This window comes from Coccinella septempunctata, chromosome 7 (assembly GCF_907165205.1).
Source record: "Coccinella septempunctata chromosome 7, icCocSept1.1, whole genome shotgun sequence".
NCBI classification, from domain to species: Eukaryota; Metazoa; Arthropoda; class Insecta; order Coleoptera; family Coccinellidae; genus Coccinella; species Coccinella septempunctata.
In genome coordinates, this window is record NC_058195.1 from 13,163,222 (window position 1) to 13,188,010 (window position 24,789).

General features: G+C 35.6%; 6 protein-coding genes across 7 annotated transcripts in view; 3 read left to right on the forward strand and 3 right to left on the reverse strand.

Annotated features, from left to right (window-relative positions):
- The window catches only part of LOC123318020 (serine/threonine-protein kinase S6KL), an 87,546-nt gene extending 81,453 nt beyond the window's left edge, over positions 1 to 6,093 (reverse strand). The window contains exons 1-3 of the mRNA XM_044904683.1: positions 5,855 to 6,093; positions 5,667 to 5,785; positions 4,438 to 4,648 (exon numbers count right to left, since the gene is read on the reverse strand). Of these exons, the coding sequence (XP_044760618.1) occupies positions 4,438 to 4,648; positions 5,667 to 5,785; positions 5,855 to 5,941 (417 nt within the window). The 5' untranslated portion in view covers positions 5,942 to 6,093. The remainder of the gene's footprint in view (positions 1 to 4,437; positions 4,649 to 5,666; positions 5,786 to 5,854) is intronic.
- A 408-nt stretch (positions 6,094 to 6,501) lies between these two features.
- Positions 6,502 to 12,362, forward strand: LOC123316776 (rab GTPase-binding effector protein 1). Its single transcript, XM_044902997.1, has 14 exons — positions 6,502 to 6,688; positions 6,740 to 6,844; positions 7,284 to 7,466; positions 7,762 to 7,901; positions 8,265 to 8,378; positions 8,430 to 8,558; positions 8,708 to 8,962; positions 9,128 to 9,273; positions 9,360 to 9,453; positions 9,603 to 9,790; positions 9,881 to 9,977; positions 10,035 to 10,151; positions 10,909 to 11,030; positions 11,487 to 12,362. Exons 1-14 carry the CDS (start codon positions 6,640 to 6,642, stop codon positions 11,635 to 11,637), a joined length of 1,890 nt encoding a protein of 629 aa, XP_044758932.1. The 5' UTR covers positions 6,502 to 6,639; the 3' UTR covers positions 11,638 to 12,362.
- Positions 12,363 to 12,463: 101 nt separating this feature from the next.
- LOC123316775 lies at positions 12,464 to 16,854 on the reverse strand. Its single transcript, XM_044902996.1, has 7 exons — positions 16,589 to 16,854; positions 16,238 to 16,528; positions 15,476 to 15,863; positions 15,075 to 15,365; positions 13,999 to 14,415; positions 13,797 to 13,884; positions 12,464 to 13,105 (listed from the first exon to the last, which is right to left on the reverse strand). Exons 1-7 carry the CDS (start codon positions 16,703 to 16,705, stop codon positions 12,634 to 12,636), a joined length of 2,064 nt encoding a protein of 687 aa, XP_044758931.1. The 5' UTR covers positions 16,706 to 16,854; the 3' UTR covers positions 12,464 to 12,633.
- A 216-nt stretch (positions 16,855 to 17,070) lies between these two features.
- On the forward strand, positions 17,071 to 18,652 carry LOC123317257. The gene is made up of 2 exons (XM_044903692.1): positions 17,071 to 17,402; positions 17,458 to 18,652. Exons 1-2 carry the CDS (start codon positions 17,289 to 17,291, stop codon positions 18,592 to 18,594), a joined length of 1,251 nt encoding a protein of 416 aa, XP_044759627.1. The 5' UTR covers positions 17,071 to 17,288; the 3' UTR covers positions 18,595 to 18,652.
- Positions 18,653 to 19,212: 560 nt separating this feature from the next.
- Positions 19,213 to 20,647, reverse strand: LOC123317258 (charged multivesicular body protein 2b-B). Of its 2 annotated transcripts, none has more exons than XM_044903694.1 (5): positions 20,480 to 20,647; positions 20,076 to 20,167; positions 19,724 to 20,021; positions 19,503 to 19,609; positions 19,213 to 19,437 (listed from the first exon to the last, which is right to left on the reverse strand). In XM_044903694.1, exons 1-5 carry the CDS (start codon positions 20,511 to 20,513, stop codon positions 19,327 to 19,329), a joined length of 642 nt encoding a protein of 213 aa, XP_044759629.1. In that variant the 5' UTR covers positions 20,514 to 20,647; the 3' UTR covers positions 19,213 to 19,326. The 2 variants fall into 2 exon arrangements, with proteins under 2 accessions (XP_044759629.1, XP_044759628.1); XM_044903693.1 differs by lacking the exon at positions 20,480 to 20,647 and adding an exon at positions 20,227 to 20,395.
- A 209-nt stretch (positions 20,648 to 20,856) lies between these two features.
- LOC123317205 (protein claret segregational) lies at positions 20,857 to 24,422 on the forward strand. The gene is made up of 5 exons (XM_044903616.1): positions 20,857 to 21,727; positions 22,495 to 22,797; positions 22,861 to 23,199; positions 23,251 to 23,509; positions 23,647 to 24,422. The coding sequence occupies exons 1-5, from the start codon at positions 21,079 to 21,081 to the stop codon at positions 24,092 to 24,094; spliced, it is 1,998 nt and encodes a 665-aa protein (XP_044759551.1). The 5' UTR covers positions 20,857 to 21,078; the 3' UTR covers positions 24,095 to 24,422.
- Positions 24,423 to 24,789: the final 367 nt, after the last annotated feature.

A 24,789-nucleotide genomic window follows, 5' to 3' on the forward strand; every position in this document is an offset into this window, starting at 1 on the left:
AGGCTGGATCCTACCTCCTTGGAAAACGAATCCTGGACGAGAGGATAGATATCGCCCTCATCCAGGAACCTTGGGTTACTTCCCGAGGTCGAATCAACGGCCTCAGTAACCTTCCTGGCAAGGTAATATCACTTGGATCTGGGGAATCACCCAGGTCCTGTATCTTTGTCAGGAACACTATTGACATTTTTGTACTTACAGGATTCTGTTCCAGAGATGTAACATCCATCCTGGTAAAACTTCCCATGGAAACGGGCACTAAAGAACTGGTCATCTGTTCTGCCTACTTCCCTGGTGATACCATGTTCCCCCCGCCAAATGAAGTGCGAAAATTAGTTGCCTTCTGCAGGGGGAAAAACCTTCAACTCCTCGTTGCTTGCGATGCCAACTCCCATCACACTACGTGGGGTAGCACGGACATCAACGAAAGAGATGAGCACTTGTTTGACTTCATTCTAGAAGAAGTGCTTTTTGTATTGAATCGGGGCTCTGTTCCAACCTTTGTTACGAAAAATCGGGCTGAGGTATTGGACATCACGCTCTGCTCGCAATACCTGAGCACTAAAATCACTGACTGGAGGGTTTCTGACACGCCCTCTGGCTCAGACCATAGAAATATTCAATTTAACATTGAATTAGGCGGTAAACCCATTCAGGAATATCGCAATCCCAGATTAACCGACTGGGATGGTTATAAACTATCCCTGCAACGGAATCTGAGATCCATCAACGTTAACGTTAACAATCATGAAGACCTAGGGAGGCTGGCCAACTCAATTGGCCAAGCTATAGTCTCGGCATATCATGAAAACTGTCCACTAAGAAAGAAATCCGACAATAGGAAAGTATCTTGGTGGAACTCTAAATTAGAGAAACTTCGTAAAGAGGTTCGGAAAAAATTTAACCGAGCAAAATCAGCAGGTGAGTGGGAAGTGTATCGTCAAATCCTCACCTTGTACAACAAGGAAGTAAGGAAGGCCAAAAGGGAGTCTTGGGAAAACTTCTGCAGCAGCATCGAAGATGCTGCAAGCGGGACAAGACTCCATAAAATTCTCTCCAGAGAGCCGTCTTTGACGCTGGGATCTGTTAAAAGATCAGATGGCACCTATACGGCCTCTGGGGCGGAGACCCTTAAGATCATGGCTGACACACACTTTCCGGATCACGTGCTGATTGATTCCGCATCTGCGGAAGAAGGTGACTTCACCAGTCGCCTCAAGCGACCCAGCAAGGAATGCTGGAAATTTGTAAACAAACTTGTCACTGCGAGCGCGGTGAGAAGGGCAGTTTTATCCTTTCTCCCATACAAAGCGCCAGGTGACGATGAAATATTTCCAGCTCTACTTCAGCACGGACTGGAATTCTTAATGTCTTACCTCATTAGGCTCTTCAGATCCAGCTTGGCATGGAATTTTATACCATCCAACTGGAGGAAGGTCAAAGTCGTTTATATTCCCAAGGCGGGAAAAACAGACTCACAGCCTAAATCATTCCGACCGATAAGTTTAATTTCGTTCGTGATGAAAACTCTCGAAAAGATACTAGACGAGCACGTCAGAGAGGTGATTCTACGGAATCATCCCCTGAGTGCTCATCAGTATGCCTACCAGAAAGGCAAATCCACAGATCTTGCCCTCAATAATCTTGTCGGCAGGATCAATGAATCTCTCAACTCCAGGGAGATTGCAGTGGCTGCCTTTCTGGACATTGAGGGAGCCTTTAATGCTGCCCTTACTGAATCTCTAGTGAGGGCTGCCAAGGTTAGAGGTGTCCCTCCTACCATATCGAATTGGATCAGCACAATGCTGAGCTCCAGAAACATCATAACCACGCTTTGTGGCGAAGCACTTAGATTCAAAGCAGGCAGAGGTTGTCCGCAAGGAGGTGTACTATCACCCCTTCTCTGGTCACTTCTGGTTGATGATCTAATTGCAATTATCAGCTCGCTTGACGTATATGTTCAGGCTTACGCTGACGACATAGTTGTTTTACTGGAGGGCAATGACGATGCAGCCATCTCAGATGCTCTTCAGGAAACACTAACAGTAATTCAGGGTTGGTGTGACGGGGAACAGTTAGGGGTGAACCCCTCCAAGACCCTGATTGTCCCCTTTACCAGGAGAAGGAAATTTCAAATCTTTCCTCCAACTCTCTACGGTAAGACCATTCCACTCGTAGAGGAAGCCAAATATCTAGGCATTACCCTGGATAGGAAGCTTCTATGGAACTCCCATGTGGAAAAAGTCGTCCACAAAGCCAGGCACTCCCTATGGGCCTGCCAAAGGATCTGTGGAAGGACATGGGGGATAGCGCCGAAGCAGCTCCGCTGGCTATACGTCACGGTGATCAGACCATTGGTCACCTATGGCTGTGTCGCCTGGTGGTCCTGCACTGAACGCGTTCTAACCCAAAACAAACTTACCAAACTCCAAAGAACGGCTTGCCTCATGATTTCGGGGGCATTCCGCTCTACTCCAACTTCGTCCATGGAGATGCTATTAGACCTCCCTCCCCTTCACATTTTTGTCCAGGGAGAGGCAAGACTAGCAACCCACAGGCTCCACCACCTCACCGTGAACGAGCCTGACAAACTCACTTTCGTGCCCAGTCGTCTGTCGGCCCAACTGGAGGCTGACGAGGTGATGGGCATGAGAACTGATCAAATAATCACAAGAACCAGCACCGAGGGAACATTCGTTTCTCTGATTCCAAGCAGAGACGAATGGCTCCATCACAAGGATTTCTATTTACAAGGACCTTGCTGGTTTACTGATGGCTCCAGAACCAGTCAGGGATCTGGAGCCGGAGTCTACAGCCGTAGACCGCTGACCAAACTCAGTGCTAGTCTGGGAAAGTCGGCGACAGCTTTTCAGGCAGAAATCTTCGCCATTGATCTGTGCGCAGGCCATTTACTTGACAGTGGCTGGGCGGGCAGATCGATAAAAATCCTTACGGATAGTCAAGCTGCGATCAAATCTCTCGCGGCTGACAAATGCAACTCGGCACAGGTATTTGAATGCAGATCTAAACTCACCAAATTGGGAAGTTTAAACAGGCTGCAACTGATTTGGATACCTGGACACTCTGGCTTCAGTGGCAACGATGTATCGGATGCTCTGGCCAGAGAAGGCGCGACATCAACGCTTATTGGCCCGGAACCCAGTATAGGAATTCCCAATTCCTTAATCAGGGACCGAAACAACAGCTGGATAAGGCAAAAGGTCCTGGAGCACTGGCGCAACCGTCCTGGATTGCGTCACTCGCATAGGGCTATTTCAGTGCCTCCCAGTCCATACACCAGTCGCTGGCTAGAATTTTCTAGAACTAATCTGAGATCGATAATAGCGGTTTTTACAGGACACTGCAGACTCAGAGCCCACCTCAAAAAACTCAAGATCGTCAACGACCCACTCTGCAGACTCTGCTTAGAGGAAGACGAAACAATTGAGCATATCCTCTGTGACTGCCCGGCGGCAGACAGGGTCAGACTAGGAGTTTTCGGCTCTCCGAAGATGATCCTAGAGGAACTCAAGAATCACTCCCCCTCCGACATCATCTCCTTTTTGGGTAGAATGGGACTAGAGGGAGAGATTTAGCTCTTTGAGCATGCTTGTGTGCTACAATAGACCGTTGGTCGCGGTGGCAGGTTTGGGTTAGTCCGTCCAACACACCCAGCAATCAGTAATCAGTATGCATGCATATGTTATGGTATGGTATGGGGTGGAATATCTTTGACTGCTCGCACAGACCTAGTGGTCTGTTGATAATGGAGCTATGAATGCTGATAAGTACATAAGGAACATTCTTGAAGAGCATGTAGTGCCATTTGCCCCATACATTGGTGAGAATTTCATTTTTATGGACGATAATGCCAGACCCCATCGTGCGCGCATCGTTCAGGAGTACCTTGAAGAGGTTGAAGTCTCTCGAATGGATAGCCAGCAAGAAGTCCAGATCTCAATCCGATTGAGCAGGTTTGGTAAAACCTCAATAGAAGGCTGAGAAGTTCAGAAAATCATCCAGCTACTCTTAATGACTTAGGAATCCAACTCGGAGAAATCTGGGAAGGAATAGATCAGAACATTTTGAGATAACTCATTTTGAGTATGAACTGTCGTTGCCGGTTCGGTGAAATCCTGAATTTTTCTTCCATTTAATGTGTCTTGTTTCGTTCAAAACCTTCCCGAAAGAACATAAAAAATAAGTTATAAAGTCAATGTAGAGTTAACTTTCATTAAAATTGAGATTTTCAGAATGTGCGCTAATTTTTTTGCGCAGTGTATGTTCCAGTCGGAGGCTCACCCAGTATATACCGATAAAGATGTGGAACACCACAGCAGCCTGTATATCTTTCAAATGAAATCATGTAATTTCTTCTGCAGGTGTAAATTTCAATGTGGAATACACGAAATTCCTGGATGAAATCTGAGCACTCACCTTTGACTTGGACAGGACTTTCAGAGCGAAGAAATTCCCGTTATCGGAGTGACGAACCTTATAGACCTTACTGAAGGACCCTCGGCCGATTTCTTCCAAAATCTTATATTTATCTTTATTGGTCGAGGCTATGACGGAGAACTCTGGCAGGAAACAGGCTTCGAGCTGAGACACGGGCCAACGCGTTTTACTTGTAGCAGTTTTTCGAAGTCTGAAAAATAGTTGATAATTTTACACGCGAAAATATAGTCGAAGTTCAAATAAAAAAAAAAAACAGAAATAACCCATCAAATTTTAAAAATTTTTGGTATGTTTTAGATTTCGACCTCCTGACAAAAGTGTTCATGGATATAAACAGATCGTTTGACTAATTTTCCTGATACAGGGTGTCAAAGATGGAAATTCTAGCTTTCGACTCAGCATTTCTAACGATTTGTATATGATGGACAATCGAAGAATAATATATGCATATATTTTATGAACTTAATTCGCGAAACGCTTCGTTCACAAATTATACAGGGTCATTTATTTTGATATCCGCAACTTCAAAACCTACTTAAATAGAAATCCCAAGATATATGTATCATTTTACCAGAATACAATATGAAACTCTATTGCATAAAGGCCACTGTAATTAGAAGAAGTCTATTCAGCGTTGTTATAAAAGTAACCTTCTTTGAAATTAAATGCTTGAGGGTCAAGACTAAGGCCTAGGTCAAGTGTATAATCCGATGTAATTCCCTAAAAAATGTATTGAGTTCATATAGGTAATCATCAATCTAACTTTCATTTGAAAATATTAGTATTCTTGGTTGAGTTTATTTAGATTAAAAGAAATTATCACTCCAAGATTTAGAAGTTATAGAGAAATGCTTATGTAATGGAATACGAGTTAGATAACAGAAAATTAATATATTTTGGACTTGAAAGTAGGACACAAATCAAATGTGGATGTTTTACTATCATGATGTCAAAATGAGAAATTTGCATCAGCAGAAAATTTACATATTGTGCACATGTAAACGCAAAATCACGCAAAACAATTTCTCATATCAGTGATTTTCATATTATTGGAGTCGCAGAATGCTTTTCAAGATACTGGAATGTTGTTTTTGAATTAATCATGTCTCAAGACATCGATAAAAATATAACCAAAAACCAAAACAATGTCTTGACATTTCATTGTTCTTTTCTGAACACGTGAAATAAAAATAAAACACAACACTCACCTACGTTGGGAAACCCTAGAACACTCTTTTGATACACTTAAATTACTAGTTGCTGTATGGTAACTGCTTGAACTATTGAAAGAACGTTCACTTGAATTTGAGTAGGACAGATTATAAACCTAAATATAAGAAAAAATGTCAAAATTTATTTTTTAACAATTCGTAATGACGCATCAAAACAAACTTACTTGGGAAAATTCGTTCCCTTTGTGAGAGTAACTACCATTAGCACTGTCTGTAGTATATACAAAATGTCTGGGATTATTATTTCCCATGTAAAATTACTATGCGTACGTTCGTTTCAATTTCTTTTTCATGTAATATTATCATTTACTTTGAACGTGGTAAATTATGACCTTAAAATGAATTAAAACCTTTGTCAACTTTTCTCATTTCACCAATTTATAGGGTTTGATGTTTTGACATTTAATCGAACATACGTAAACAAAAAGTTGTGTTGTCAGATGTACAGTAAACAAGGATCGATAGAGTAGAGCATGTCTGTGATTGATGATTTCTTTGTTTTTCAGGAAGTCTTGCAAATTTCACCTGTCAACATATCCCATATTTTCCCAATTTCACAGAAGAATGTTAACTCTTCTTCTATTTATACAAAAGATCAAAAAACCTTACCCCGTACACCTTGATATTACACCTTGCGTCCTTCCTAAAAGACACCATTGGTGCTAAAAGTATGCAGGAAGATTACACCTACGATTTGGGTCCAAAAGAGTAAGATGAGATTACAAATTTTGAAATCGATTTGAAGATTTCTCTTTGGTTCAAGGTCATTGACTTCTCTCATGTCAAAAGTCAATTGCAACTGTCACTTTGACGTTCAATCAAACTCATATGTTCTTGATTGCCCTTATCTGCATTAACAAAAAAAATTCCTGATATTCTGATTTTTCTATTTCATATTATTCTCAATTCCATTACAATATGTTTAGCTGAATAATTATAATAAATATCAATGGAAGAACCTAGTGAAAAACCAGTTGAAATAAATGAAAACTCCTCTGGTAGTATTTAAAATATTTTAGACTTTCTAGGTTCTCATTGTATGTTTTCAGAGTTGCAAAATAAAATACATGAATTAGAGGCTGAAAATAAAAGAATTCGCGATGAATTCAACATCCAGAGGGCAAAATTAAGGGACCTCTTCTTGCAAAAAGAAAGTAAGCAAAATTGGAAACTTCTCACCTTTTCCATTTCAAAACACCATGTTAATACCACGATTTCTCGGCCAATGTCCCTATATCTATAGTGAAAAATGATACAGAATATGTAGAGAATATTATCAATTATTTATTTTCAAAAGATAAAGATGGCTTGTTTTCCTAAAATTCGATTTTCCAAATATTTATGGCAAGTTGAAAGTTTATCGAAATATTTCATGGTATTCACAATGGCGCCTTTTTATTGTTAGGTAAAGCATTTGCTAATCTGGAGAAGTGTTAAACTAGTAACATGGTCAAATTAGGAAATCTGCGTGTCAAGAGCTTTTAAATTTTTACAGTGACAGTACTTTTGTATTATCTCCCTAAACAATTGGAAAATAATTGTTCTTCTTAAGCTCTGGATTCTGGCTCATTTCTGTTTTCATTTTGATTCCAGGAGAGTTCATAGAAAAAAAGGAAGAAAATCAACAATTGAACGATATTATCAAGAAATTAAAAATCGAACTAGACGATTCAAAGAGTCAATTGCTTGTTAAAGGATTGACTCTTGAATCAGATATTGAAACGCAAAATCGTCGAGCTAATGAAGAAATAGCAAGTCTACAAAAATTAGTCCATGGTGAGTAATACATTTTTTTTTCTAATTTAGATATAAGGAATTGGCTAACCCTGATTACTGGAAGATCACTTTTATATATTTATAATAAAGTGTAAAAAAAATTGTGGAAATAACTCGTAATGTCTATGAGTCCATGAGAAAAGTTAAATATCCAACAGAGGTTTTGGATTCCATTACAGAAATTTCAGATTAACTTGAAACCCATACACAACAGCAATTCCTTGAATTATTTTCTGATTTGTTATCATAATATTCAATTAAATTCTTTGATCCATATATTTTTTAATTATTTCAGAAACTATTGAGGAATCATCTTGTTCCAAATCCATCCATGATGCAGAAATTGAACACCTAAAGCAATTAATTCAAGAGTACCAATTCGAAATATCAGAAATGAAGAGACAACAGCAGCAATCTCCACATCACAATATACAAGTGAGGGTTGCCTTTTAATGTTATATATCCATCTATAATCTACCCTACTTTCCAACCATGTAAAATACTCAAAAAATGTCAGATATAGAATAGGCGATTGTCTTGTCCACAATATGACAATTATAAATGACTTAAGATTCTTCAAAAAAATTTTCAATCAAATCATGATATAACAGAAAATATAGAGAAAAAAAAATGCCCAACCAACCTACCAACATCTGGCCCACAAGTTCTTGAATTTAATATTTTAGCCCAATAATAATGAAAATCCTGGAGCATTCACCCTTTCAAAAGAATTCAAAATACCATAAAATGATTTTCAACAAAATCTCTTGTTTAATACAGTATTTCAAAAATTTGCAGGAGCACAGTCTGGTACCAAGTAATGTTCTAAACGCTCTGACGAAAGGTATAGTCAAAAAATTAGGAGCAGAGTCTTTTTCCTCTCAGGATAGTCTTGATGATACTGTAAAAAAGGTATTATTCGAGCATTGCAAGGTACATTCGGTGATAATTCTTCCTTTTCAGCAATATGAAGATCCAGAAGTGCTGCGTTCTTTGGTTGAACCTTTAGAAGATCAAATTAAAGCCCTCAAAGAAAAACTAAGAAATACCGATGAACTATTACAAAACTGCCGAGAATGTGGCCATAATGGGGTAGGTAAGCAGCATCATCCTTGGAAAATACCCATTTTCTCTCATTTTTTTCCGCTTTGAATGGTTTTACCCACAAACCTTCTCAACATTGAAAAAACTTTATTGACAGTAAGACTATCTAGCAACATGAAAAAAATTCTCAATTGCAGGGTAACATGAAACTAAATGGCCTCGAAACAACCACTACAACATCGCAAACAGAGAGAACTCATAATTGTGATATGTGCCAGAATTATGAGGCACAGTTAGTCGGGGAACAAAAAAAATATAACGATTTACTTGTGAAAAATACTGCAGCTGAGAAAGCTGTCGAAAGGCACAAAGAGGAATTGCTTAAGGAAATTGGTTTTCGAAAAGAAATGGAGGAGAAATGGAATGAGAAGAGGGAAGAACTGAAAATTCAGGTGAAATAGCTCAATTAACACGATACACAGAATCTCTAATTATTTTGAAACTTATTCATCTGATTACTCCTTTAATGAAAATATATCTCTAAATTTTTATTTATCACAATAAAACATTTTTATAATTTCACATAATAAAACATTCTATGAAATTATACTATTTAGGTCGCTGAGTTAACAAAAAATACTGAACATGCGGAAATGGATTTGAAAGAACTCAGGCAAATCTTCGACCAAAGATGCCATGAATTTAAAATGAGTCTTTCTAAGCTAACCAAAGATAGGGAAAAAATGTGCCATGAATTGCAAACGTGAGTATTTCTTCTTCGCCGAGTGGTTTAACAAAAATATGCAGGAGTATTTTCGGTGAGGTTATTTTGTTAATTTTTTTTTTCAGATTACAGCTGGAAAATGAAAATTTGGTAGGAAAATACACTATGCATTCCCAGGAACTCCAAAGTCAAGTGATAAATCTTCCAGATACTGTTCAGGTTGTTATACATTTCACAAAGTTGATTTTTTATTATTTCAGTTGATTTTTTTACTTTTTTTCATTATTGATTCACTTCATTTATAAATATCTTGTATTCTCAGATTGTTTCCTGTATTCTTAGAAAATTCAATTATAAATATATTGCAGGAACTTCATGAACTTATATTGAAGAATAATCAGGAACTTATCATAGCAAAAATTGGAAAAGAAAATGCAGAAGCAACTGTTAACAAGTTGCAGTCTAATATTATTCATTTGGAAGAACAAATGAATATCAAACAGCAGGAAAGGGACATACTAGAAAATAATTTCTCACAAGAAATAAACCTTCTCAGGTAAGTGAACAAGTTAACAGACACTTTCAACAATGATAGTATATTATTTATGAGCATATTATGATGGCTATTATGCATATTAATTTTCAGAGAAACAGTCCAGCAATATGAAAAGGAAGCAAGAAATGTGAACCAAGAAACAATTATCGAACTTCAGGAGAAAATTCAGGAGTTAATCACATCAAAGGTAAAATATCTTTATTGATGTCTTCAACGAAGAACTTAACAATGTTACCTCTTTCAGAATAAACTCATTGATCAGAATAACGAACTGAAATCTAGAGTTTCCTCCCTTCAACAGGAATTAGATACAAGTGAGACTGTCCAGAAAGATTTTGTACGTTTAACTCAGGATTTACAGGTAATAGAAAATTTTTTATATTTTCGGTGAATTGAAAAGAATGAAAATGTAGTTCTTTTATTCATCACTAGCTGACCTAGCCGACATTGTCTTGCAATAGTGAGGGAATATTTAGTAATTGGAAGTAAAATGAGAGATAAAAATCAAGTTAAGATAGTATGAAAAGTGAAAAGAGTTTCATTTTATTTGAAATTTTTATTGAAAAAATTGATTGAGTACATATTTATATATACAATATTATGCACATTTTTCATTTCGAGATTAATGTTGCAAACGCTTAAGGGCGATTTATTCATTGTCATTGAAAATTTCCAAAACTCTGTCCAACCGATGTTTCAATGTGAATAGAAAAGTGCAAAACACAATCGCGATGTATACATGTAGTAATTAAAATTACTGATCACTCTGACATACAATAATCAATTAACTGATAACCAAAATGCTGACCTATGAACTAGGAAAAAGTTCAATCAATATAAGATCGATAAAATCTGTCAAGCCGTTTTTACCTGATGCGATTACAATACGAAACAGGCCTCTATCTTTATTTGTGATAAAGATTATTCTTTTGATTCACATCCATTCGAAATAATTTGCATCAATTTGTATATGTATAAATATATGTGTATAGATACAGGGTGTCTTCAAAGGTAATTTTTTTTCATCAGTTCACATAATGATAACAATGCAGTTAGAAAGTGGTTGACTGACAAAGAAAATATGAGAACTTGTAGAAGATTAAGGTGCTTTCTTACAGATACAGTTGCAGAGGATAAGAGACTCCGATGCACAGGTTCGATGGCAGCACGAAGAAGATATAGATACTTGTCCTTCATGCCATTTCAGTTTCAATAATACTAGGAAGAAACAACATTGCAGGTATGTTGTAATACTGATCTGACCAAAATTTTTTATTTGAATGCTTCAACGTTCATGACCACCCTCAGTATTCCGCATATTCTGATTATACCATTTTTGGTTAGCTGGGCAGCAGATAACAGCAAATGGTATAGTATATTCCCACATTCTCTAGAGAATGCGCGAATGCAATGTTTCAATTTTTTGAGAAACTAGTCTCGACTTTGAAATTTCGAAAGGAACACATGTATGCTGGTTTAGAAGATAACAAAATTGAGGGAAGCACTTACGTCAGGGATTTTTTCGCGCTTGTTTATATTGATAACCAGAGCGGACACCCATCCTCATGCTGCACTTACCTAACGCTGCGTGGCTCCCAAATATGTACGAATGTCAGAGTGCACAATACAATTAATCCTCATTTTCCCTTTTTTACTGGATATGAATTAATTAATGGTAATGGTCCTTAATTTGCAGGCATTGCGGTCAGATATTTTGCCAACAATGCTTGACAAGGCAGATTAAAAGCGGCCCCAATAACCGTGTTTCAATAGTATGTAACGTTTGTCATACATTGCTAGACCACACATCAGCTCCCTACTTCAGCGAAGCGCCACCTCCTACGTAATCGTTGTATCCAATTTCAAGTAGTAATTATTGTAAATGTCAAAATAAGTTAATGAGTTTTTAATTAGTGTCGGTTTCAATACGTCACTGCTTCCATAAATTAAAACGTTCCATCTGCTGCTACAAGCAGCATTTTATCTTTAATGAATTGAGTATCTGACAAATCAAACGGTATGAAAAAAATTTAATCTAATTAAAAATGATTGTGTAATGATGAGATTTATTTTGCGGGTTCCACATCTATGAATCATCTCTAAATTAAACGAAGTTGTACATAAACAAGAAGCAGTTTCCAAGTGTGGAAGTTCTCCTCTTACACAGTTGAGGTTGAAATTGATGTGATATTTTGTCTTTTATCCGTGTCCTCTTTCTATGGAAATACATCTCTTCATTAAAGTTTTAACGTGTAAAATTTATTGTAATCCTACCCAAAGATATGCTTTGTGAATTATTGAAGTGTTCGAAACAATTGTGCTAGGATATCTGTATTCGTTCAGACTGTGAATGAATTTAAATCTGTAGACTTTTTAAACACGTAGTCCTTCAGTAAAATATTTGATATGTAGATACAATTGAAGAAACCGAAATAATGAACTTCGAAGTCCAATCACCAAAAATTTTGAAAGAATAAATTTAGACAGAACTTGAAATTCATCCATATCCTTGTTTTTCATATTGAAGTAATATATTATATTGATCATGAATAAATATTGCATTGTTTTATTATAGATTTTTTCATTTTTGGACACCCACAACCATAACCGACTAATCAATTTTAACATAAAAATTATGAAGTATTTTCGGTGATGAAAGTAAAAAATCTCATATATTCCGGGAAATATTTATTTTAGACTCTAAAAAATGTAACATCTGTACATTATAACATCTCAACTGATTCCATGTTGAGCAATCAATTGTTTCACAGCCGTTTTCATACTAGCTTGGACTCGTCCAATATTGTTTATTATTTTCACACATAGCATGCCGATTACATACATCAACTGAAATGTTTTTCCGTGAATTTAGATTTCTTATAACTATGTCTCACAGCTTGGTGATGTGCCAGTATATCGGGATTTGGGGATTCGAAGAAACAAAATTTACATTTTGTGACCGTTCCTTTGATTTCCACCTTTTTATGCAGCGTCTGATGTTTCGCCAAACACTCCTTGTGGGATGAATACTGATCGCAAAAATCGCAGCGGTACCTTTGTATGTCTTCCCTCGAGAGTAAAGTGTGTGCTTTTTTATGCTGCGCGAATAAATAATCGTTGAAAGTGTAAAAACCGCATTTTGGCTCGGCGCAAACCCGACTTTTCCTCCCCCTGAGGTTTATACATTGATGTATTGTCGCCTGTGATTCATCATTCATGACGTGAAGACATACATCGCATCTGTAGATGCGTCGTCCTAGGCAGTTTTCCAAAGTTGTCAAGTGAGATTTTCTTTTCGTAGATGGATAATTCTTTCTGGAAAATTAATTATAAATAGAATTTTTGAAACAAAACACCAGCCACAATTTGAATTTATTTGGTAAATACTTTCCAGTCGAATCGGTACTAGAATCCATTTTTTGTGATTTGCCATACTCTCTGAAAGAGCAAGGCGAACTTTTTCGAAAGACCTCGAATTTCCGAAACTAAAATTTTCATGAAGAGTTTGGAAAGCACTAATTTTCATGATAACCGAGCGGTGGACAAACCCAACAAATACAATCTTATAAGTAACCTTCTTAATGTTTGTTCGGGATTGATGACCTTTGGGGGAAAATTCTTGTGATTGAGTGATCTAAGATGGTATAGTAAACTTGTTAGGTTGATAAAGGGCGAGACAAAAGAAACGTATGTCCTGCTACGGTGGAGAGAAGTCAGTTGCCGTCAGGATCTCTTCATGCTGTCGAAATATCATTCCGTGGGTTAACAATGGTATACCTAATAAAATGCCGACTTTCTTTTATACAGGGTGTTTTCAAAAGTGAGGTTTTTCCTTTCGACAGAAGATAGATTTGAAAAATCAATAAGTCATTTAACCAAAAATTTTCTACATAAAAAATTCAAGATGGTTGAGCTACAACCCCTAGAAGTTCAAGAAATTTTCATTAAATTCAAAGTACGGGACTGTGAAAAGATACGCATGTATGCTTCTATCGCGAAAACTCACCTATTTTTAGGAACAAAAGGAAACCAGGTACAGTATTCCTCCTTAATGTCATCAGATAAAAAGCCTCTCAACAACTTCCAAGCTGTCGCTGAAATCAGAATATTTGTAAAAGAAATCAAAAATAATTTCCAAGGTGGGCATGTGCATTTCTCTGTAAATCTGGGAGAAACAATTCAAGACTAAAATATAATTAAGGACATACCTCGAGTGGAAGCAACCTTTTCTAATAAAACGAACTGTTCGAAAACTGATGAATATGTTTTTGGGTCATTTTGGTGGAATACCGTGTTGGTACAATCACTTGGGGGCTCTGCAACTTTTTCAATAGACCCATCGTCATCCAGTAAGTCCTTCGATCTTTTCGAGGAATCAGTACCACTTTTATTGAACTGTAAAAAGTCAGATAGATCGTCTTCTAATAGATCTTTACTTAGGACCTCAGGTTGATGAGAATTATTTGAATTTGATGAAAAATTCTCGGATGTCATTTCACAGCAGTAACTATCTGTGGAACTACTCTCCTGAATTACAGAATTTAGTTCTGAAGGTGTATTATTATGGTTGAACAACATATTTACTGCTTGCATAGATGGGAGAATTTCACCTTCCTCCAGAATATCTGCAATGTAATTTACCCTTATTATAGCACAGTGAGGAGCAAATTCTGAAAATTTATAAATACAACCCCAAAGCAGAAGTAGTGGAAGAGAGTCACAGTAGACCCAGAAACCAATAAGACAAGAATAATTTAATTTTGCCACCGCTATTTAGTTGGGCAATGTTGTGCACTGAAGAATATTTTCAATTTCTGTTTATAGGGTGATCTCAAAAACTTGGTGTATCTTAAAAGGAAGGTGGAAGAAAGGAGACACATTATTGAGGTGCTCGTTTTCATATGCCTATCGGAAAACTACTCTCACCAGCGCATTAACGTTTCAGCCTTAACCTGAGAAACGAATTTACTATGGTTCAATAGATTCATGGCTATCTGTATGAGCTTATTAGGAGTATAATGCAAGCTAAGTAAAAACTGTTGTTGATCATGTTGTACAGTTATTTTCACCTTCTAAGGTGAAAACAATATAGAGAAATCGAGACAGTGTATTGAAAGTGCTTGGTACAATGTGATATTATTGCTGCTCATTTTTCATTGGATAACACTGTACACCCTCTAACCACACCCAACTCAACAGGTGAATACCAAGACTACAGTCTTCTCTGCAGACAGCAAGAAAAAAAAAATCTAAGTAAGAAAAAATTCATCAAATATATCTATACCATACTGAAGCTGTGTCCCCACTGATTCGTTCAGGGAAGTCACACTGAGAATTTTTGGAAAATCCAGATTTTCTTCATCAGAATCATCTATTTCAATGACAACTGGTTGGGATGATGGGTGTTCCAATTCAGCTTCACCCATACATTTTGTGGATTCTTTCGATGAACCAATTTTCATCTTTTTTGCGTCATTAGAGCTACTCCTGAATTCAAGATTACCCTCATACGTCGAATCATCAGATGGCCTTTTGGAACCTCTGGAGGTTGCACTGCAAGCTACATCTTCCTCATCTGAAAAATGCCCAATTCTATAATTAAAATACTTTGGCGAACACAACAGATGGATGAATCTAACGATGAGGGCAAAACGCAAATTTTAATTTTGGTCATCCAGAACTCACCACTTATTTCTAAAATATCTGGACTCTTTTTTTTCTCCTCAAATTTTGGATTGGTAACTAGATTAAACACTTTTCTTGTTGTCCATCCGTTCATAACTACATTACTTCCAAGTGTTTCTTTGGTTCTCATGAGACAATTGACTGCACTTTCTGCTTCTGTTACGGGTTGCAGAACCAAAGTATTACTGTCCTTATTTTTCTTCAATTGAACATGAACTTTTTCATTGTCAAGATTTTGATGTTGGTAATTGCATAAAGTTTTCACATGCAAGTCAGGTTTGGCTTTGCTAGCTTGGTTTTCGACACACATTTGATATAAAGCATCAAATGTCTGGACTGCATCCAAGCATTCCTGGCAAATAACTGGATTTTCAGTTAATTTGAAGTCCTACAATTGGTCTTTGATCATTGATGAATATTTGATAAGTACAAATTGAGTATTTATATCCTACATAATTGAAGTTAGGTTTGATTGGTTTCTACAAGTTGCGAGAGTGAATTTGACTTGTTCTGATTATGCATTTGGAACAACTTTGTTGGATGGTGAGTTTAAGAGCAACAATATTTAGAAGATGGTGAATGAGAAAGATTTTATAGAATGAGAACTGTAAGTAATAGAGGTAACGATGCATATTCAATTGAGCTTTAGTTACGAACTGCTTCATTTACCGATATTGACTATAATAGAAGTAAGAATCAACCATCACTTTCCTCCCATAATCAACCCTTAATAGAATATTCACATCTTAATTGAATACTTACTATATCGTTTGCATGAAGAAACATTATATTCTGAATATAGCCAGGCTGGTATTTTTTGTGGTCAAGATACACAAAAATAACATCTTCAAAACGGCTCTCTTTAAAACATAAGCGGCATACAACAGAACTATTCTTCTTTAAAGTCACAATGTCTTTCAATCCTTTAAACTGACCTAACAGTCTTTTAGCATGGATCATTTTTTCATTATCGATCCACAATTTTCGACATTTGCAGAATTCACTTATATAATCGAAACAAGAGTTGCATAAATCTTTGAAATGATCATTTGTCTGAAACGAACATGAATAATAATATTCAGAATCACTATTATTAGTCGATAGATTACTCACAAAATTCGGAAAATAGCCACAAATTATTTCAGAAGTATCCTCCCAACTACCTAGATTTCGTTCAGAAGTTTTTTCTTCAGAAGAATCACAAAATGGACACTTATGAACTTCCGACATGTTTCAAGAATTAAAGCTCTTGTAATACTACGAATCAAGCAGCTTTAAAACCTCATAAGTCTGACCAAATTAATATTCATATTTCTTCCAATTTATCACAAGCACGCACATCCCTTACGAAGGATAAAAACCAAATGAGAAACCACAGATTTCTGTATACACATCATAGAGTGTCTATGATCAACATGAACGCGTGGAAAATCAAAAACTTTTGCTCTGAAAATTTTGGCAACGTATTCAACGCAGACTTAAAAAAAAATTAAACTCAGTGTAATATAATAAGAGAAAAAAAAATTTTTTCTCCAAAGTTAGTTTTTAGCAAAGATTAACCTCTTTGTTTTTAGATCAATCTATGAATCAGAGAACTGGTTTTATTTGTGTTCTGTGGTTCTGTTTTCTGTCAAGGAAAATAGTAAACAGATAAAACAGTTTAAAATTTAAATGAATATCAAATCAAATAACATTAACAATACCTTCTTAACTTTCTTTAGGAGGAAGACTTTTATATTATACGTTCTCCTATCGAATTACTTCGATTTTTTTCACACCGAAATGAGAAATCGATTTGAAAAATGGTAAAAAAATGTTCACACAAATAGTCATTATTTTCCTGTTCATCAATTCCCTTCAACCTTATATATTTTCCAAAGAAAATGAAGCAAATGAATTGATTTCACAAGGTCGTGTGCAGTATCAGGTACACATGGGAAAAGTTGTAAGTTTGTGTTTGTCTACAGTTTATTTGATTTCAGCTACTTAGAGAAAGGGGAAGCTTACCAAAATACGGGTCATGTTGGAAATCAGCTTTAGAAATCGTGGATAATGGATGTAGGGAGCTTTCTGAAGAAACTCAGTCTGACATCGCTTTAGCCTTAGCAAATTGTTTCCTAGATATGTCGGGGTTGGAAACACACCATTGTGAAATGGACAAAAAGCAGAATTTGAGGAGAATATGCGTTAGTTCCATGTCAGATAAGGCTTTTAATGTTTATACAGAGTTCTATACACATACACTGAATATGTGTTGGTTTTTAAGAGGACAGATTTGGCAGGAAACAATATCAGAAAATACCCTTAAGGTTGGCAAACAACTTGAAACATCTGCTGCCAAACAAGAAATTCTTCTAGAGATCCAAAGGGAAAGTTTAGACATTCAAAGTACAATGCTTCAGCATAGTAAAGATATCGAATCTGTGTTATCAGATTTAAGCAAAGCTGCACAAAATAACAAGGAAATATTATTAATGTTAGGACAAGCTGTTAATGATCTTCAGTCTTGGTTAATAGGAGAAGTTTCTTGGATCAATACTCTGGTATTTTATGTTTCCTCTGGAATTTTTTTTATTATTGTGACGTCAACAAGACAAACAATTATATCTAGACTACCAATACTAACATTGCTTATGGTGAATCTTTGTATAGAAAGAGTTATATGTTCTTCTATTTTAAGTAGAAATGATTTCAAAATGAATGCTAATCAACTGTTTGGAAACATTTTGGATTATGTCCAAGTCTTGAGATATTGCTTTTTAATTATTAGTTTTTGCATCCTTTTTTACAAGGCCTATTTTTATGAAGATCCCCTCATGAAAAATAAAGCAATCTTACTTGATATTTTCAAACAAAACCAAAATATTTTGGAAAATTTAAAGGCCCATAAAAATCTCATTCCTGATAGGGCTTATTTAGTCTATAAAGCAGATAGTACACAAGATCATAATGTAGATACAAAAAAATTATTAGACACAGAGGATTATAGGAGCTCTTTGAAGAATATTAAAAATGATAATAGTTCTTCCAGCCCAAATCCTACAAAAGTAAGGGTAACATCCAGTAATTTCAAATATAATCTTAGAAAACAACGAAATACAACACCTGTTCTAGATTGAATATGATTCAATGTAAGAAGAGTAAAAATTTATTTATTGATTAAATCATTGAAACTAAGTGAGTGCCACAATAATTCCTCATATACCCAGTGAACTGCATATATCTAAAGAAAGAACCGATATAATTTGAAGGCGGCAGTCACTTCAACACTATCTGCCAATATGAGTTAAGGAGACCCAAGAAATTGAACAATCTAAGAGGCAGATAGCAAACACGTGCACGCCATCTGCCATTTAGATTGGTTCTTTTCTTAGGTATTAGTTTTTAGTAACTCTGCCTAAACTCACCATGGGTGTGTTCATAAACTTACTCCGAGAGTAGAGTATGAGTATGGTCATGCTCAGAGAGCATACTCTGAGGAACTAAAAATACGTTTGTGAATGCTTCGGGTAATCAGAGCTTACTCAGAGTAAAATTGTGAACGCAACCCATAACATATGATGATTATCCAAGAAAAAGAAGTCAGTGCCTTTCAGTTATAAGTTTTATTTAACTTTTTAAACACAGCCAGCAACCCTAGATTCATTTTGAACTGTCAGAAGCTTCATAAAGTATAAATTATTCATCAGCATATTGGGTTAAATAGAATTTTCTGTGTATCTGATGAAAGATTCCAATAAAATATTTATATAAATATATTTGAAAAAAGTTCTCCACTTATAACACAATTATCAATAATATATTCAAATTAAAAAAATCACTTCATTTCAAGCCTAATATTTTTCATGCTTCTATAACGCCTTGAGCTTTGCTAACTGTGCTTCAATATCATCATCAGTTAAACCTTTATCCTTTGAAGTTCCCCCAATAGCGCCTCTCTCTGGTGTAGGGGCTTCAGCCATCTGTTAAAATGATAAAATTTTGAACAGGAATTCAAATATTCAAGTGGCACAATTTTGTCATTTACCTTCCCTCCTATTTCAATACCGATTTCATCTAATACTTGTGTGATGATGTGGTCACTTTCTTCCTCATCACCTGATTCGGTCAAAATATCATCTAATGTATCGTTTACTACAAAAAGAAATATCCCTATTATATATATATAATATTATTACATACCAAGGTACTAGAAATGTTTTTGAAATATCAAACTTAATTAGATATTTGTGAACAAATTGAACTTACTCATTTCATCTGTCATACTCATTTTCATAGATTCCCTACTAAAAGCATTAATATTAGCAGCAACTTGCTCAGGCTTCAAAATTTTATTCATTTCTGCCATTGACTTTCCTGCTACTCCCATAGATTCAGCCAATTTAGCATTGGCTGCCATCATTTTATTTTGAACACCGATTCCTGTAATTTTGCTATTAACTGCATAGGTATTATTTTTCTGTTTACGTAAACGGACAAGTTGCAAAGCAAGAACTTTACAAGCTTCTTTGTTACCCTCCTTGGCATTTTTTTTAATTTCAAGTTCCTGTTGAAGAAATTGAAATTATTGAAAGGCAACAAGGGCTTTTCCTCGCATTACCAATTTTTTTTCTTCTCTTTCAAGAAGCCTACGATCCCTTTCAATATCTCTTCCAGCTTTTCTTAATTGACGATCAACTTGTCGCTGTTCCTCTGTAACAGTACACAAGTGATAGTATTACTTGAAGGATTTATTGTTCAATTCACTCTACTTTTATTCTGTTCTACTTTTGGTTTCAAAGGAAAATCTTCCATTATAATTGGAAATTCGTCCATGGTTTAATGTGGAAGAATATCTTAATGTCTCATAACAGAAGTGAGTTTGTTAATGATTATGTGGTACAGTAATTTTATTATGACATTGATAAATTTCAAAATATGTAATATGAATAAATGAACAACGACCTTACAGAACACACAAAATTTTATTCAATCAAAAAGCCACCGAACTGAACAATAATTTACCTTTTGGGTCAGGTTTTGAGAACCAATCTAACATCTTGAAAACTAAGGGGAAACCAAAATATATAATCAATGAAGAATAGAAAGTATTAGTTCAACTTCTGTTTTCTTATAATTAGAATATGACTCATTAATCATTCATTAAGAATAACAAATAAAAACCATAGACCTAATAAAATGTATTATTAGGTCTATGATAAAAACAGCCCAGACCATAAATATACTAACCTAAGTAAAGTTTCTATGGCCCAGACCAGAGACAACCTCTTGTTTTTACTCTTTGGCAAAGATGGTTTTTGTTTTAATTTATAGTGTTCTGTGGTTGAAACTTTGAAGTTAACGGTCTTCTGTGCTCGTAATTATAGTGTTCTGTGATGTCTCTGTTTGAAATCTAACGTTTTTCTGTTATTTGTGCTTTTAAAAAAAAATAAATATCAATCCCATGTTGTGCTCTCTGCATTTTTTCTGATATTTACTCAAGTTTTTATTTCTTTTAATCTTTGTGAGCGAATGCCCAGTTAAACGGAATTAATCCAATAGAGAGACAACGGAGAGGGCTTGGTTCTAACATCTCTACAAGGAAATTTTTTGGTGTTGTGAATATGTCCAGGATTCCAAAATTCGAAAGTAAATCCCGAAAACCCTCAACAACAGATGAAGTTCCTGACTTAATTCATAATGTGAGAAAACCTATACTGAGACGTTCAAATTCATTCGATACTCTAAATGTTGCATCCTCCAAACAAATAATTTCATCACGAAATCTATTGGGAAACAATCGTAAACTTGTCAATTCATCAAATACGTTATCCAAAGGAGCAACTTCATCAAAATCTGGTAAAAGTTCAACAGAAGATCATGTACCAGAATTACCTTCAATTGGTGGAAAACCAAGAACAATTATGAGGCGATCGAGATCATTTAGTGATTTGAGAACATGTACCAAAAGTATTCAACCTTTATCGAAAGTAAATTCTGGGAGAACTTTAGCTACAAATATTAATGCTAACAAGTTGCCTAAATGTGGGAGCTCAATGAAACCTAACTCAAGTAAACCAATAATAAAACCAACTATAATGTCAAAGGCTCCGATAAAACGACCAGGAGGAACATGTGATTCTGAAGTGAAGAATAAAGTTATGAAGAAGACTAAAGTACCAGACTGGGACTATAAAACTAGGTTTTTCTTGCTTCAAGATACTTTCAAGAAGTTGCAAGAGGATATGAAAGTATATGAAAAACGTGTTCAAGGTAAAATATTCATTTTGAAAATTTTCATATATGTGCAGTACAACTTCAAAGGTTTGGACAGTCTTTAGAGCAGGCACTTCAGTAGAAAATATTAGTGTACCTTAATGTTGGGAAGAGCACGGGTCAGAATTATTTTTGCGAGTTTTGATTGTTAAACCTTATAGTCCTTATAATCCAAAGACACCTTGATCTTCTTCTTCTTCTACGTGCGGTGCCCCACCGGGCTGAACTGAGGCCTCGTGACCCATTGTTCGTCCGCTTGTAGTTGGAGAGACTCACACTCTGTGACATGCTGACAAAAATGCCACAAGTCGACGGAGAGGTGTCCCTCTCACCATAGGAGCTGTGGGTGTTCTGTTTCCTAGATGTGTCATCCTTAAGTCCTCAAGGTTGATACAGAAGAACAAAATGTGTTCAACCGTTTCCTCCGTGCTCCTGCACCAGCGGCACAGGGAACGGCTAGTCAGTCCCATTCTATTTAAGTGTTTGTTAAACAAATGGCCAGTCATTGCTCCAGTCACTAGACTCAGTTGTTTCCTCTCAAGAGCTAAGAGTTTTTTGACCTCAGGCACAGAGGATGGTCTCTCAATGAGACACCTTGATAGTCCATGCATATCCAGGAACAATATCTGCCCAGACTACTGAAGTTATACTCCACCTAATTTAGAGTGATGAATGTTATTGCTTCAAGAGACTCTTTTGACTTATAGTATAAAGAGAAAAATATTTCAATTTGAAAATGTTGAATATCCATCACAATTTTTCAGATGCAAAAATAACTTGCCAAGATTTACAATCATCACAGCAATCTTTTAGAGAAGAGATAGAAAAACTGACTTCAATGAATGATGAATTGACAAAACATCAGGAAGAGCTGAGACAAAAATATCAAGAGAAATGTACAGAATTGGAAAACTTGAAAGAAACTTTTGCTAATATTCACAGTAAATATGAACGATATTATGAAGAAGCACAAAATCTTTCAAAAGATAAAGAAAATCTCTTGAATGAAGTCTTCCAGGGGGAGAAGCTAAGAAGAATATTACATAATCAAATCCAAGACCTTAAAGGTGATATGATTGTAAATGATAAAGGAGTTTTTATTTTTATTTATTCATTGAATATGTTCTCAGGTAACATAAGGGTGTTCTGCAGGGTGAGACCAGCTTTGAATGAGTTGGAAAAAATAAATCAGTGCAACTTCAGTTTTTCTGATAACAACTCGATAGAAATAGCAAGATTGAGGGGAAGTTTAGCTCCGGGTGGAGTAGTTAAAGCTAACGATGCTCAAGAGTTCAAATTTGATAGAGTATTTGATCAGAATGCAACCCAAGAAGATTTATTCCAAGAGTTATCACAACTCATTCAGTCTGCCATGGATGGATATCATGTGTGTGTATTTGCATATGGGCAGACTGGTTCTGGTAAAACTTACACAATGCAAGGTGAACAACATCCTAAAGAATCTCTAGGTATATTTTTTTATGTGTAGAAAATGAAAGATACTAATTTATTAATTTAAGGAATGATACCGAGATCTGTAGAGTTGATATTCAACAGAAAAATGGAAATGGAGAAAAAGGGTTGGTCTTTCAAAATTGATGCTAGTTTTCTTGAAATATATAATGAAAATATCAGAGACCTCATGAAAATCAAAGATGAAAAACCATTGGAAATAAAATTCAATAAAGGTAAAGGAACAACAGTTACAAATCTTACGATAATGCCAATATCCTCTGCTGAAGAACTATTGCAGTATGTGTTCCAAGCCCAACAGAATAGGTTAGTGAATTTCCTAATAACTAGGAATTTTTCTTTGTTTCATATGCATTTTACACTTTTGTTCACTTGTTATAGCCCATTTTATATTGAGGTCCTATATACCTGAAATAACAGATATCATTATTTCTTGTTTGCAGGTCAATAGCCGTCACAAACTTCAATGAACACAGCTCCAGGTCCCATGCAGTGACTAAATTATACATTGAAGCACGTTATAATAACTCAGATGATGTTTATATAGGTTCAATAAGTTTGGTAGATCTAGCAGGTTCAGAAAGTGCCAAAACTGTGAGCAATGAACGGTTAGCCGAAACAAAAAATATCAACAAGAGTTTATCTAGTTTAGGGAATGTAATGATGGCATTATACAAGAAAGAAACACACGTGCCATATAGAAATTCTAAACTGACTTTCTTACTGCAGTCTTCTTTAGGAGGCAATTGTAAATGCCTAATGATTGTAAATGTGTCTCCTGTTAATGATTCATATAATGAATCAATAAATACTTTGAGGTTCGCAGCTAAAGTGAAAGAAGTTAAAATTACTGCCAATCAAAACAGGACGTTAGTGACACCAAGTAAATAATTTCTTGATTCAAATTAAATTTTGACCAAACCATATATCGAATGTACTGATAGCTTTGTATTTGAAACGTTTTTAGTATAGTGAATATAATTGTATTGTATTGTATATCCATTTATAAATCTTTATTTAGTTCCGGTGCAGCACGTTCTGCCTTAGGTCATCATTATTGTCGATCTTATAGCAGAAGGGTCGAGAAATAAATCTTAACCATTTCTGTGAAAATATGAAGATTTTTCCTTGACCCTTCTGCGATTACATTGACAATAGTACTGATGATGGCCAAAAATGCTGTACCGGAAATGATTTTAAATATAATTATTATCTCAAAGTTTGTGTTTTTGTACTTTTATTTCGAGAGATCGCAGCTTGTCTTGAGACATAAACGTTTTTCTGTTAAAATTTATTGCTTGGGGCAACTTCAGCGATATTTTCAAGAATGGTCCGATCAAGATTTAATGGATCGGCTCTGATAGTCTGACCTGGTGTTCAATCTGGAAATACTCCTCTCATCGTGTTGGTTATAAAGATCAAGATATTTTTTTCAGTTTGAATTGGTAATGAAATTGAGTTGATACCATTGGATCCTTGATCTATAAGTGCTCCAAATTATCTATACTACTAGCAGTCAAGGGTGATGGCAATCTGGGCTCGACACAGGCTATATACCCAATTTTGGTGGAATCTTGGTCTTTGTT

Bases quoted from the DNA above. Each gene is read 5' to 3' on its own strand.
- LOC123317257 (XM_044903692.1), top strand. From the start codon at position 17,289: ATGTTCACACAAATAGTCATTATTTTCCTGTTCATCAATTCCCTTCAA. The intron at 17,403-17,457 runs GTACACATGGGA...ATTTGATTTCAG, and splicing joins AAGGTCGTGTGCAGTATCAG to CTACTTAGAGAAAGGGGAAG.
- LOC123317205 (XM_044903616.1), top strand. From the start codon at position 21,079: ATGTCCAGGATTCCAAAATTCGAAAGTAAATCCCGAAAACCCTCAACA. The intron at 23,200-23,250 runs GTATATTTTTTT...TATTAATTTAAG, and splicing joins ACATCCTAAAGAATCTCTAG to GAATGATACCGAGATCTGTA. The intron at 23,510-23,646 runs GTTAGTGAATTT...TCTTGTTTGCAG, and splicing joins TTCCAAGCCCAACAGAATAG to GTCAATAGCCGTCACAAACT.
- LOC123317258 (XM_044903693.1), bottom strand. From the start codon at position 20,290: ATGGACGAATTTCCAATTATAATGGAAGATTTTCCTTTGAAACCAAAA. The intron at 20,168-20,226 runs GTAGAGTGAATT...GTACTGTTACAG, and splicing joins AAAAGTAGAACAGAATAAAA to AGGAACAGCGACAAGTTGAT. The intron at 19,610-19,723 runs GTAAGTTCAATT...TTCTTTTTGTAG, and splicing joins GAGTATGACAGATGAAATGA to TAAACGATACATTAGATGAT.
- LOC123316775 (XM_044902996.1), bottom strand. From the start codon at position 16,705: ATGTCGGAAGTTCATAAGTGTCCATTTTGTGATTCTTCTGAAGAAAAA. The intron at 16,529-16,588 runs GTGAGTAATCTA...TGTTCGTTTCAG, and splicing joins GTGGCTATTTTCCGAATTTT to ACAAATGATCATTTCAAAGA. The intron at 15,864-16,237 runs GTAAGTATTCAA...GACCAATTGTAG, and splicing joins TTCTTCATGCAAACGATATA to GACTTCAAATTAACTGAAAA.
- LOC123316776 (XM_044902997.1), top strand. From the start codon at position 6,640: ATGGAAGAACCTAGTGAAAAACCAGTTGAAATAAATGAAAACTCCTCT. The intron at 6,689-6,739 runs GTAGTATTTAAA...GTATGTTTTCAG, and splicing joins AATAAATGAAAACTCCTCTG to AGTTGCAAAATAAAATACAT. The intron at 6,845-7,283 runs GTAAGCAAAATT...TTTTGATTCCAG, and splicing joins CCTCTTCTTGCAAAAAGAAA to GAGAGTTCATAGAAAAAAAG.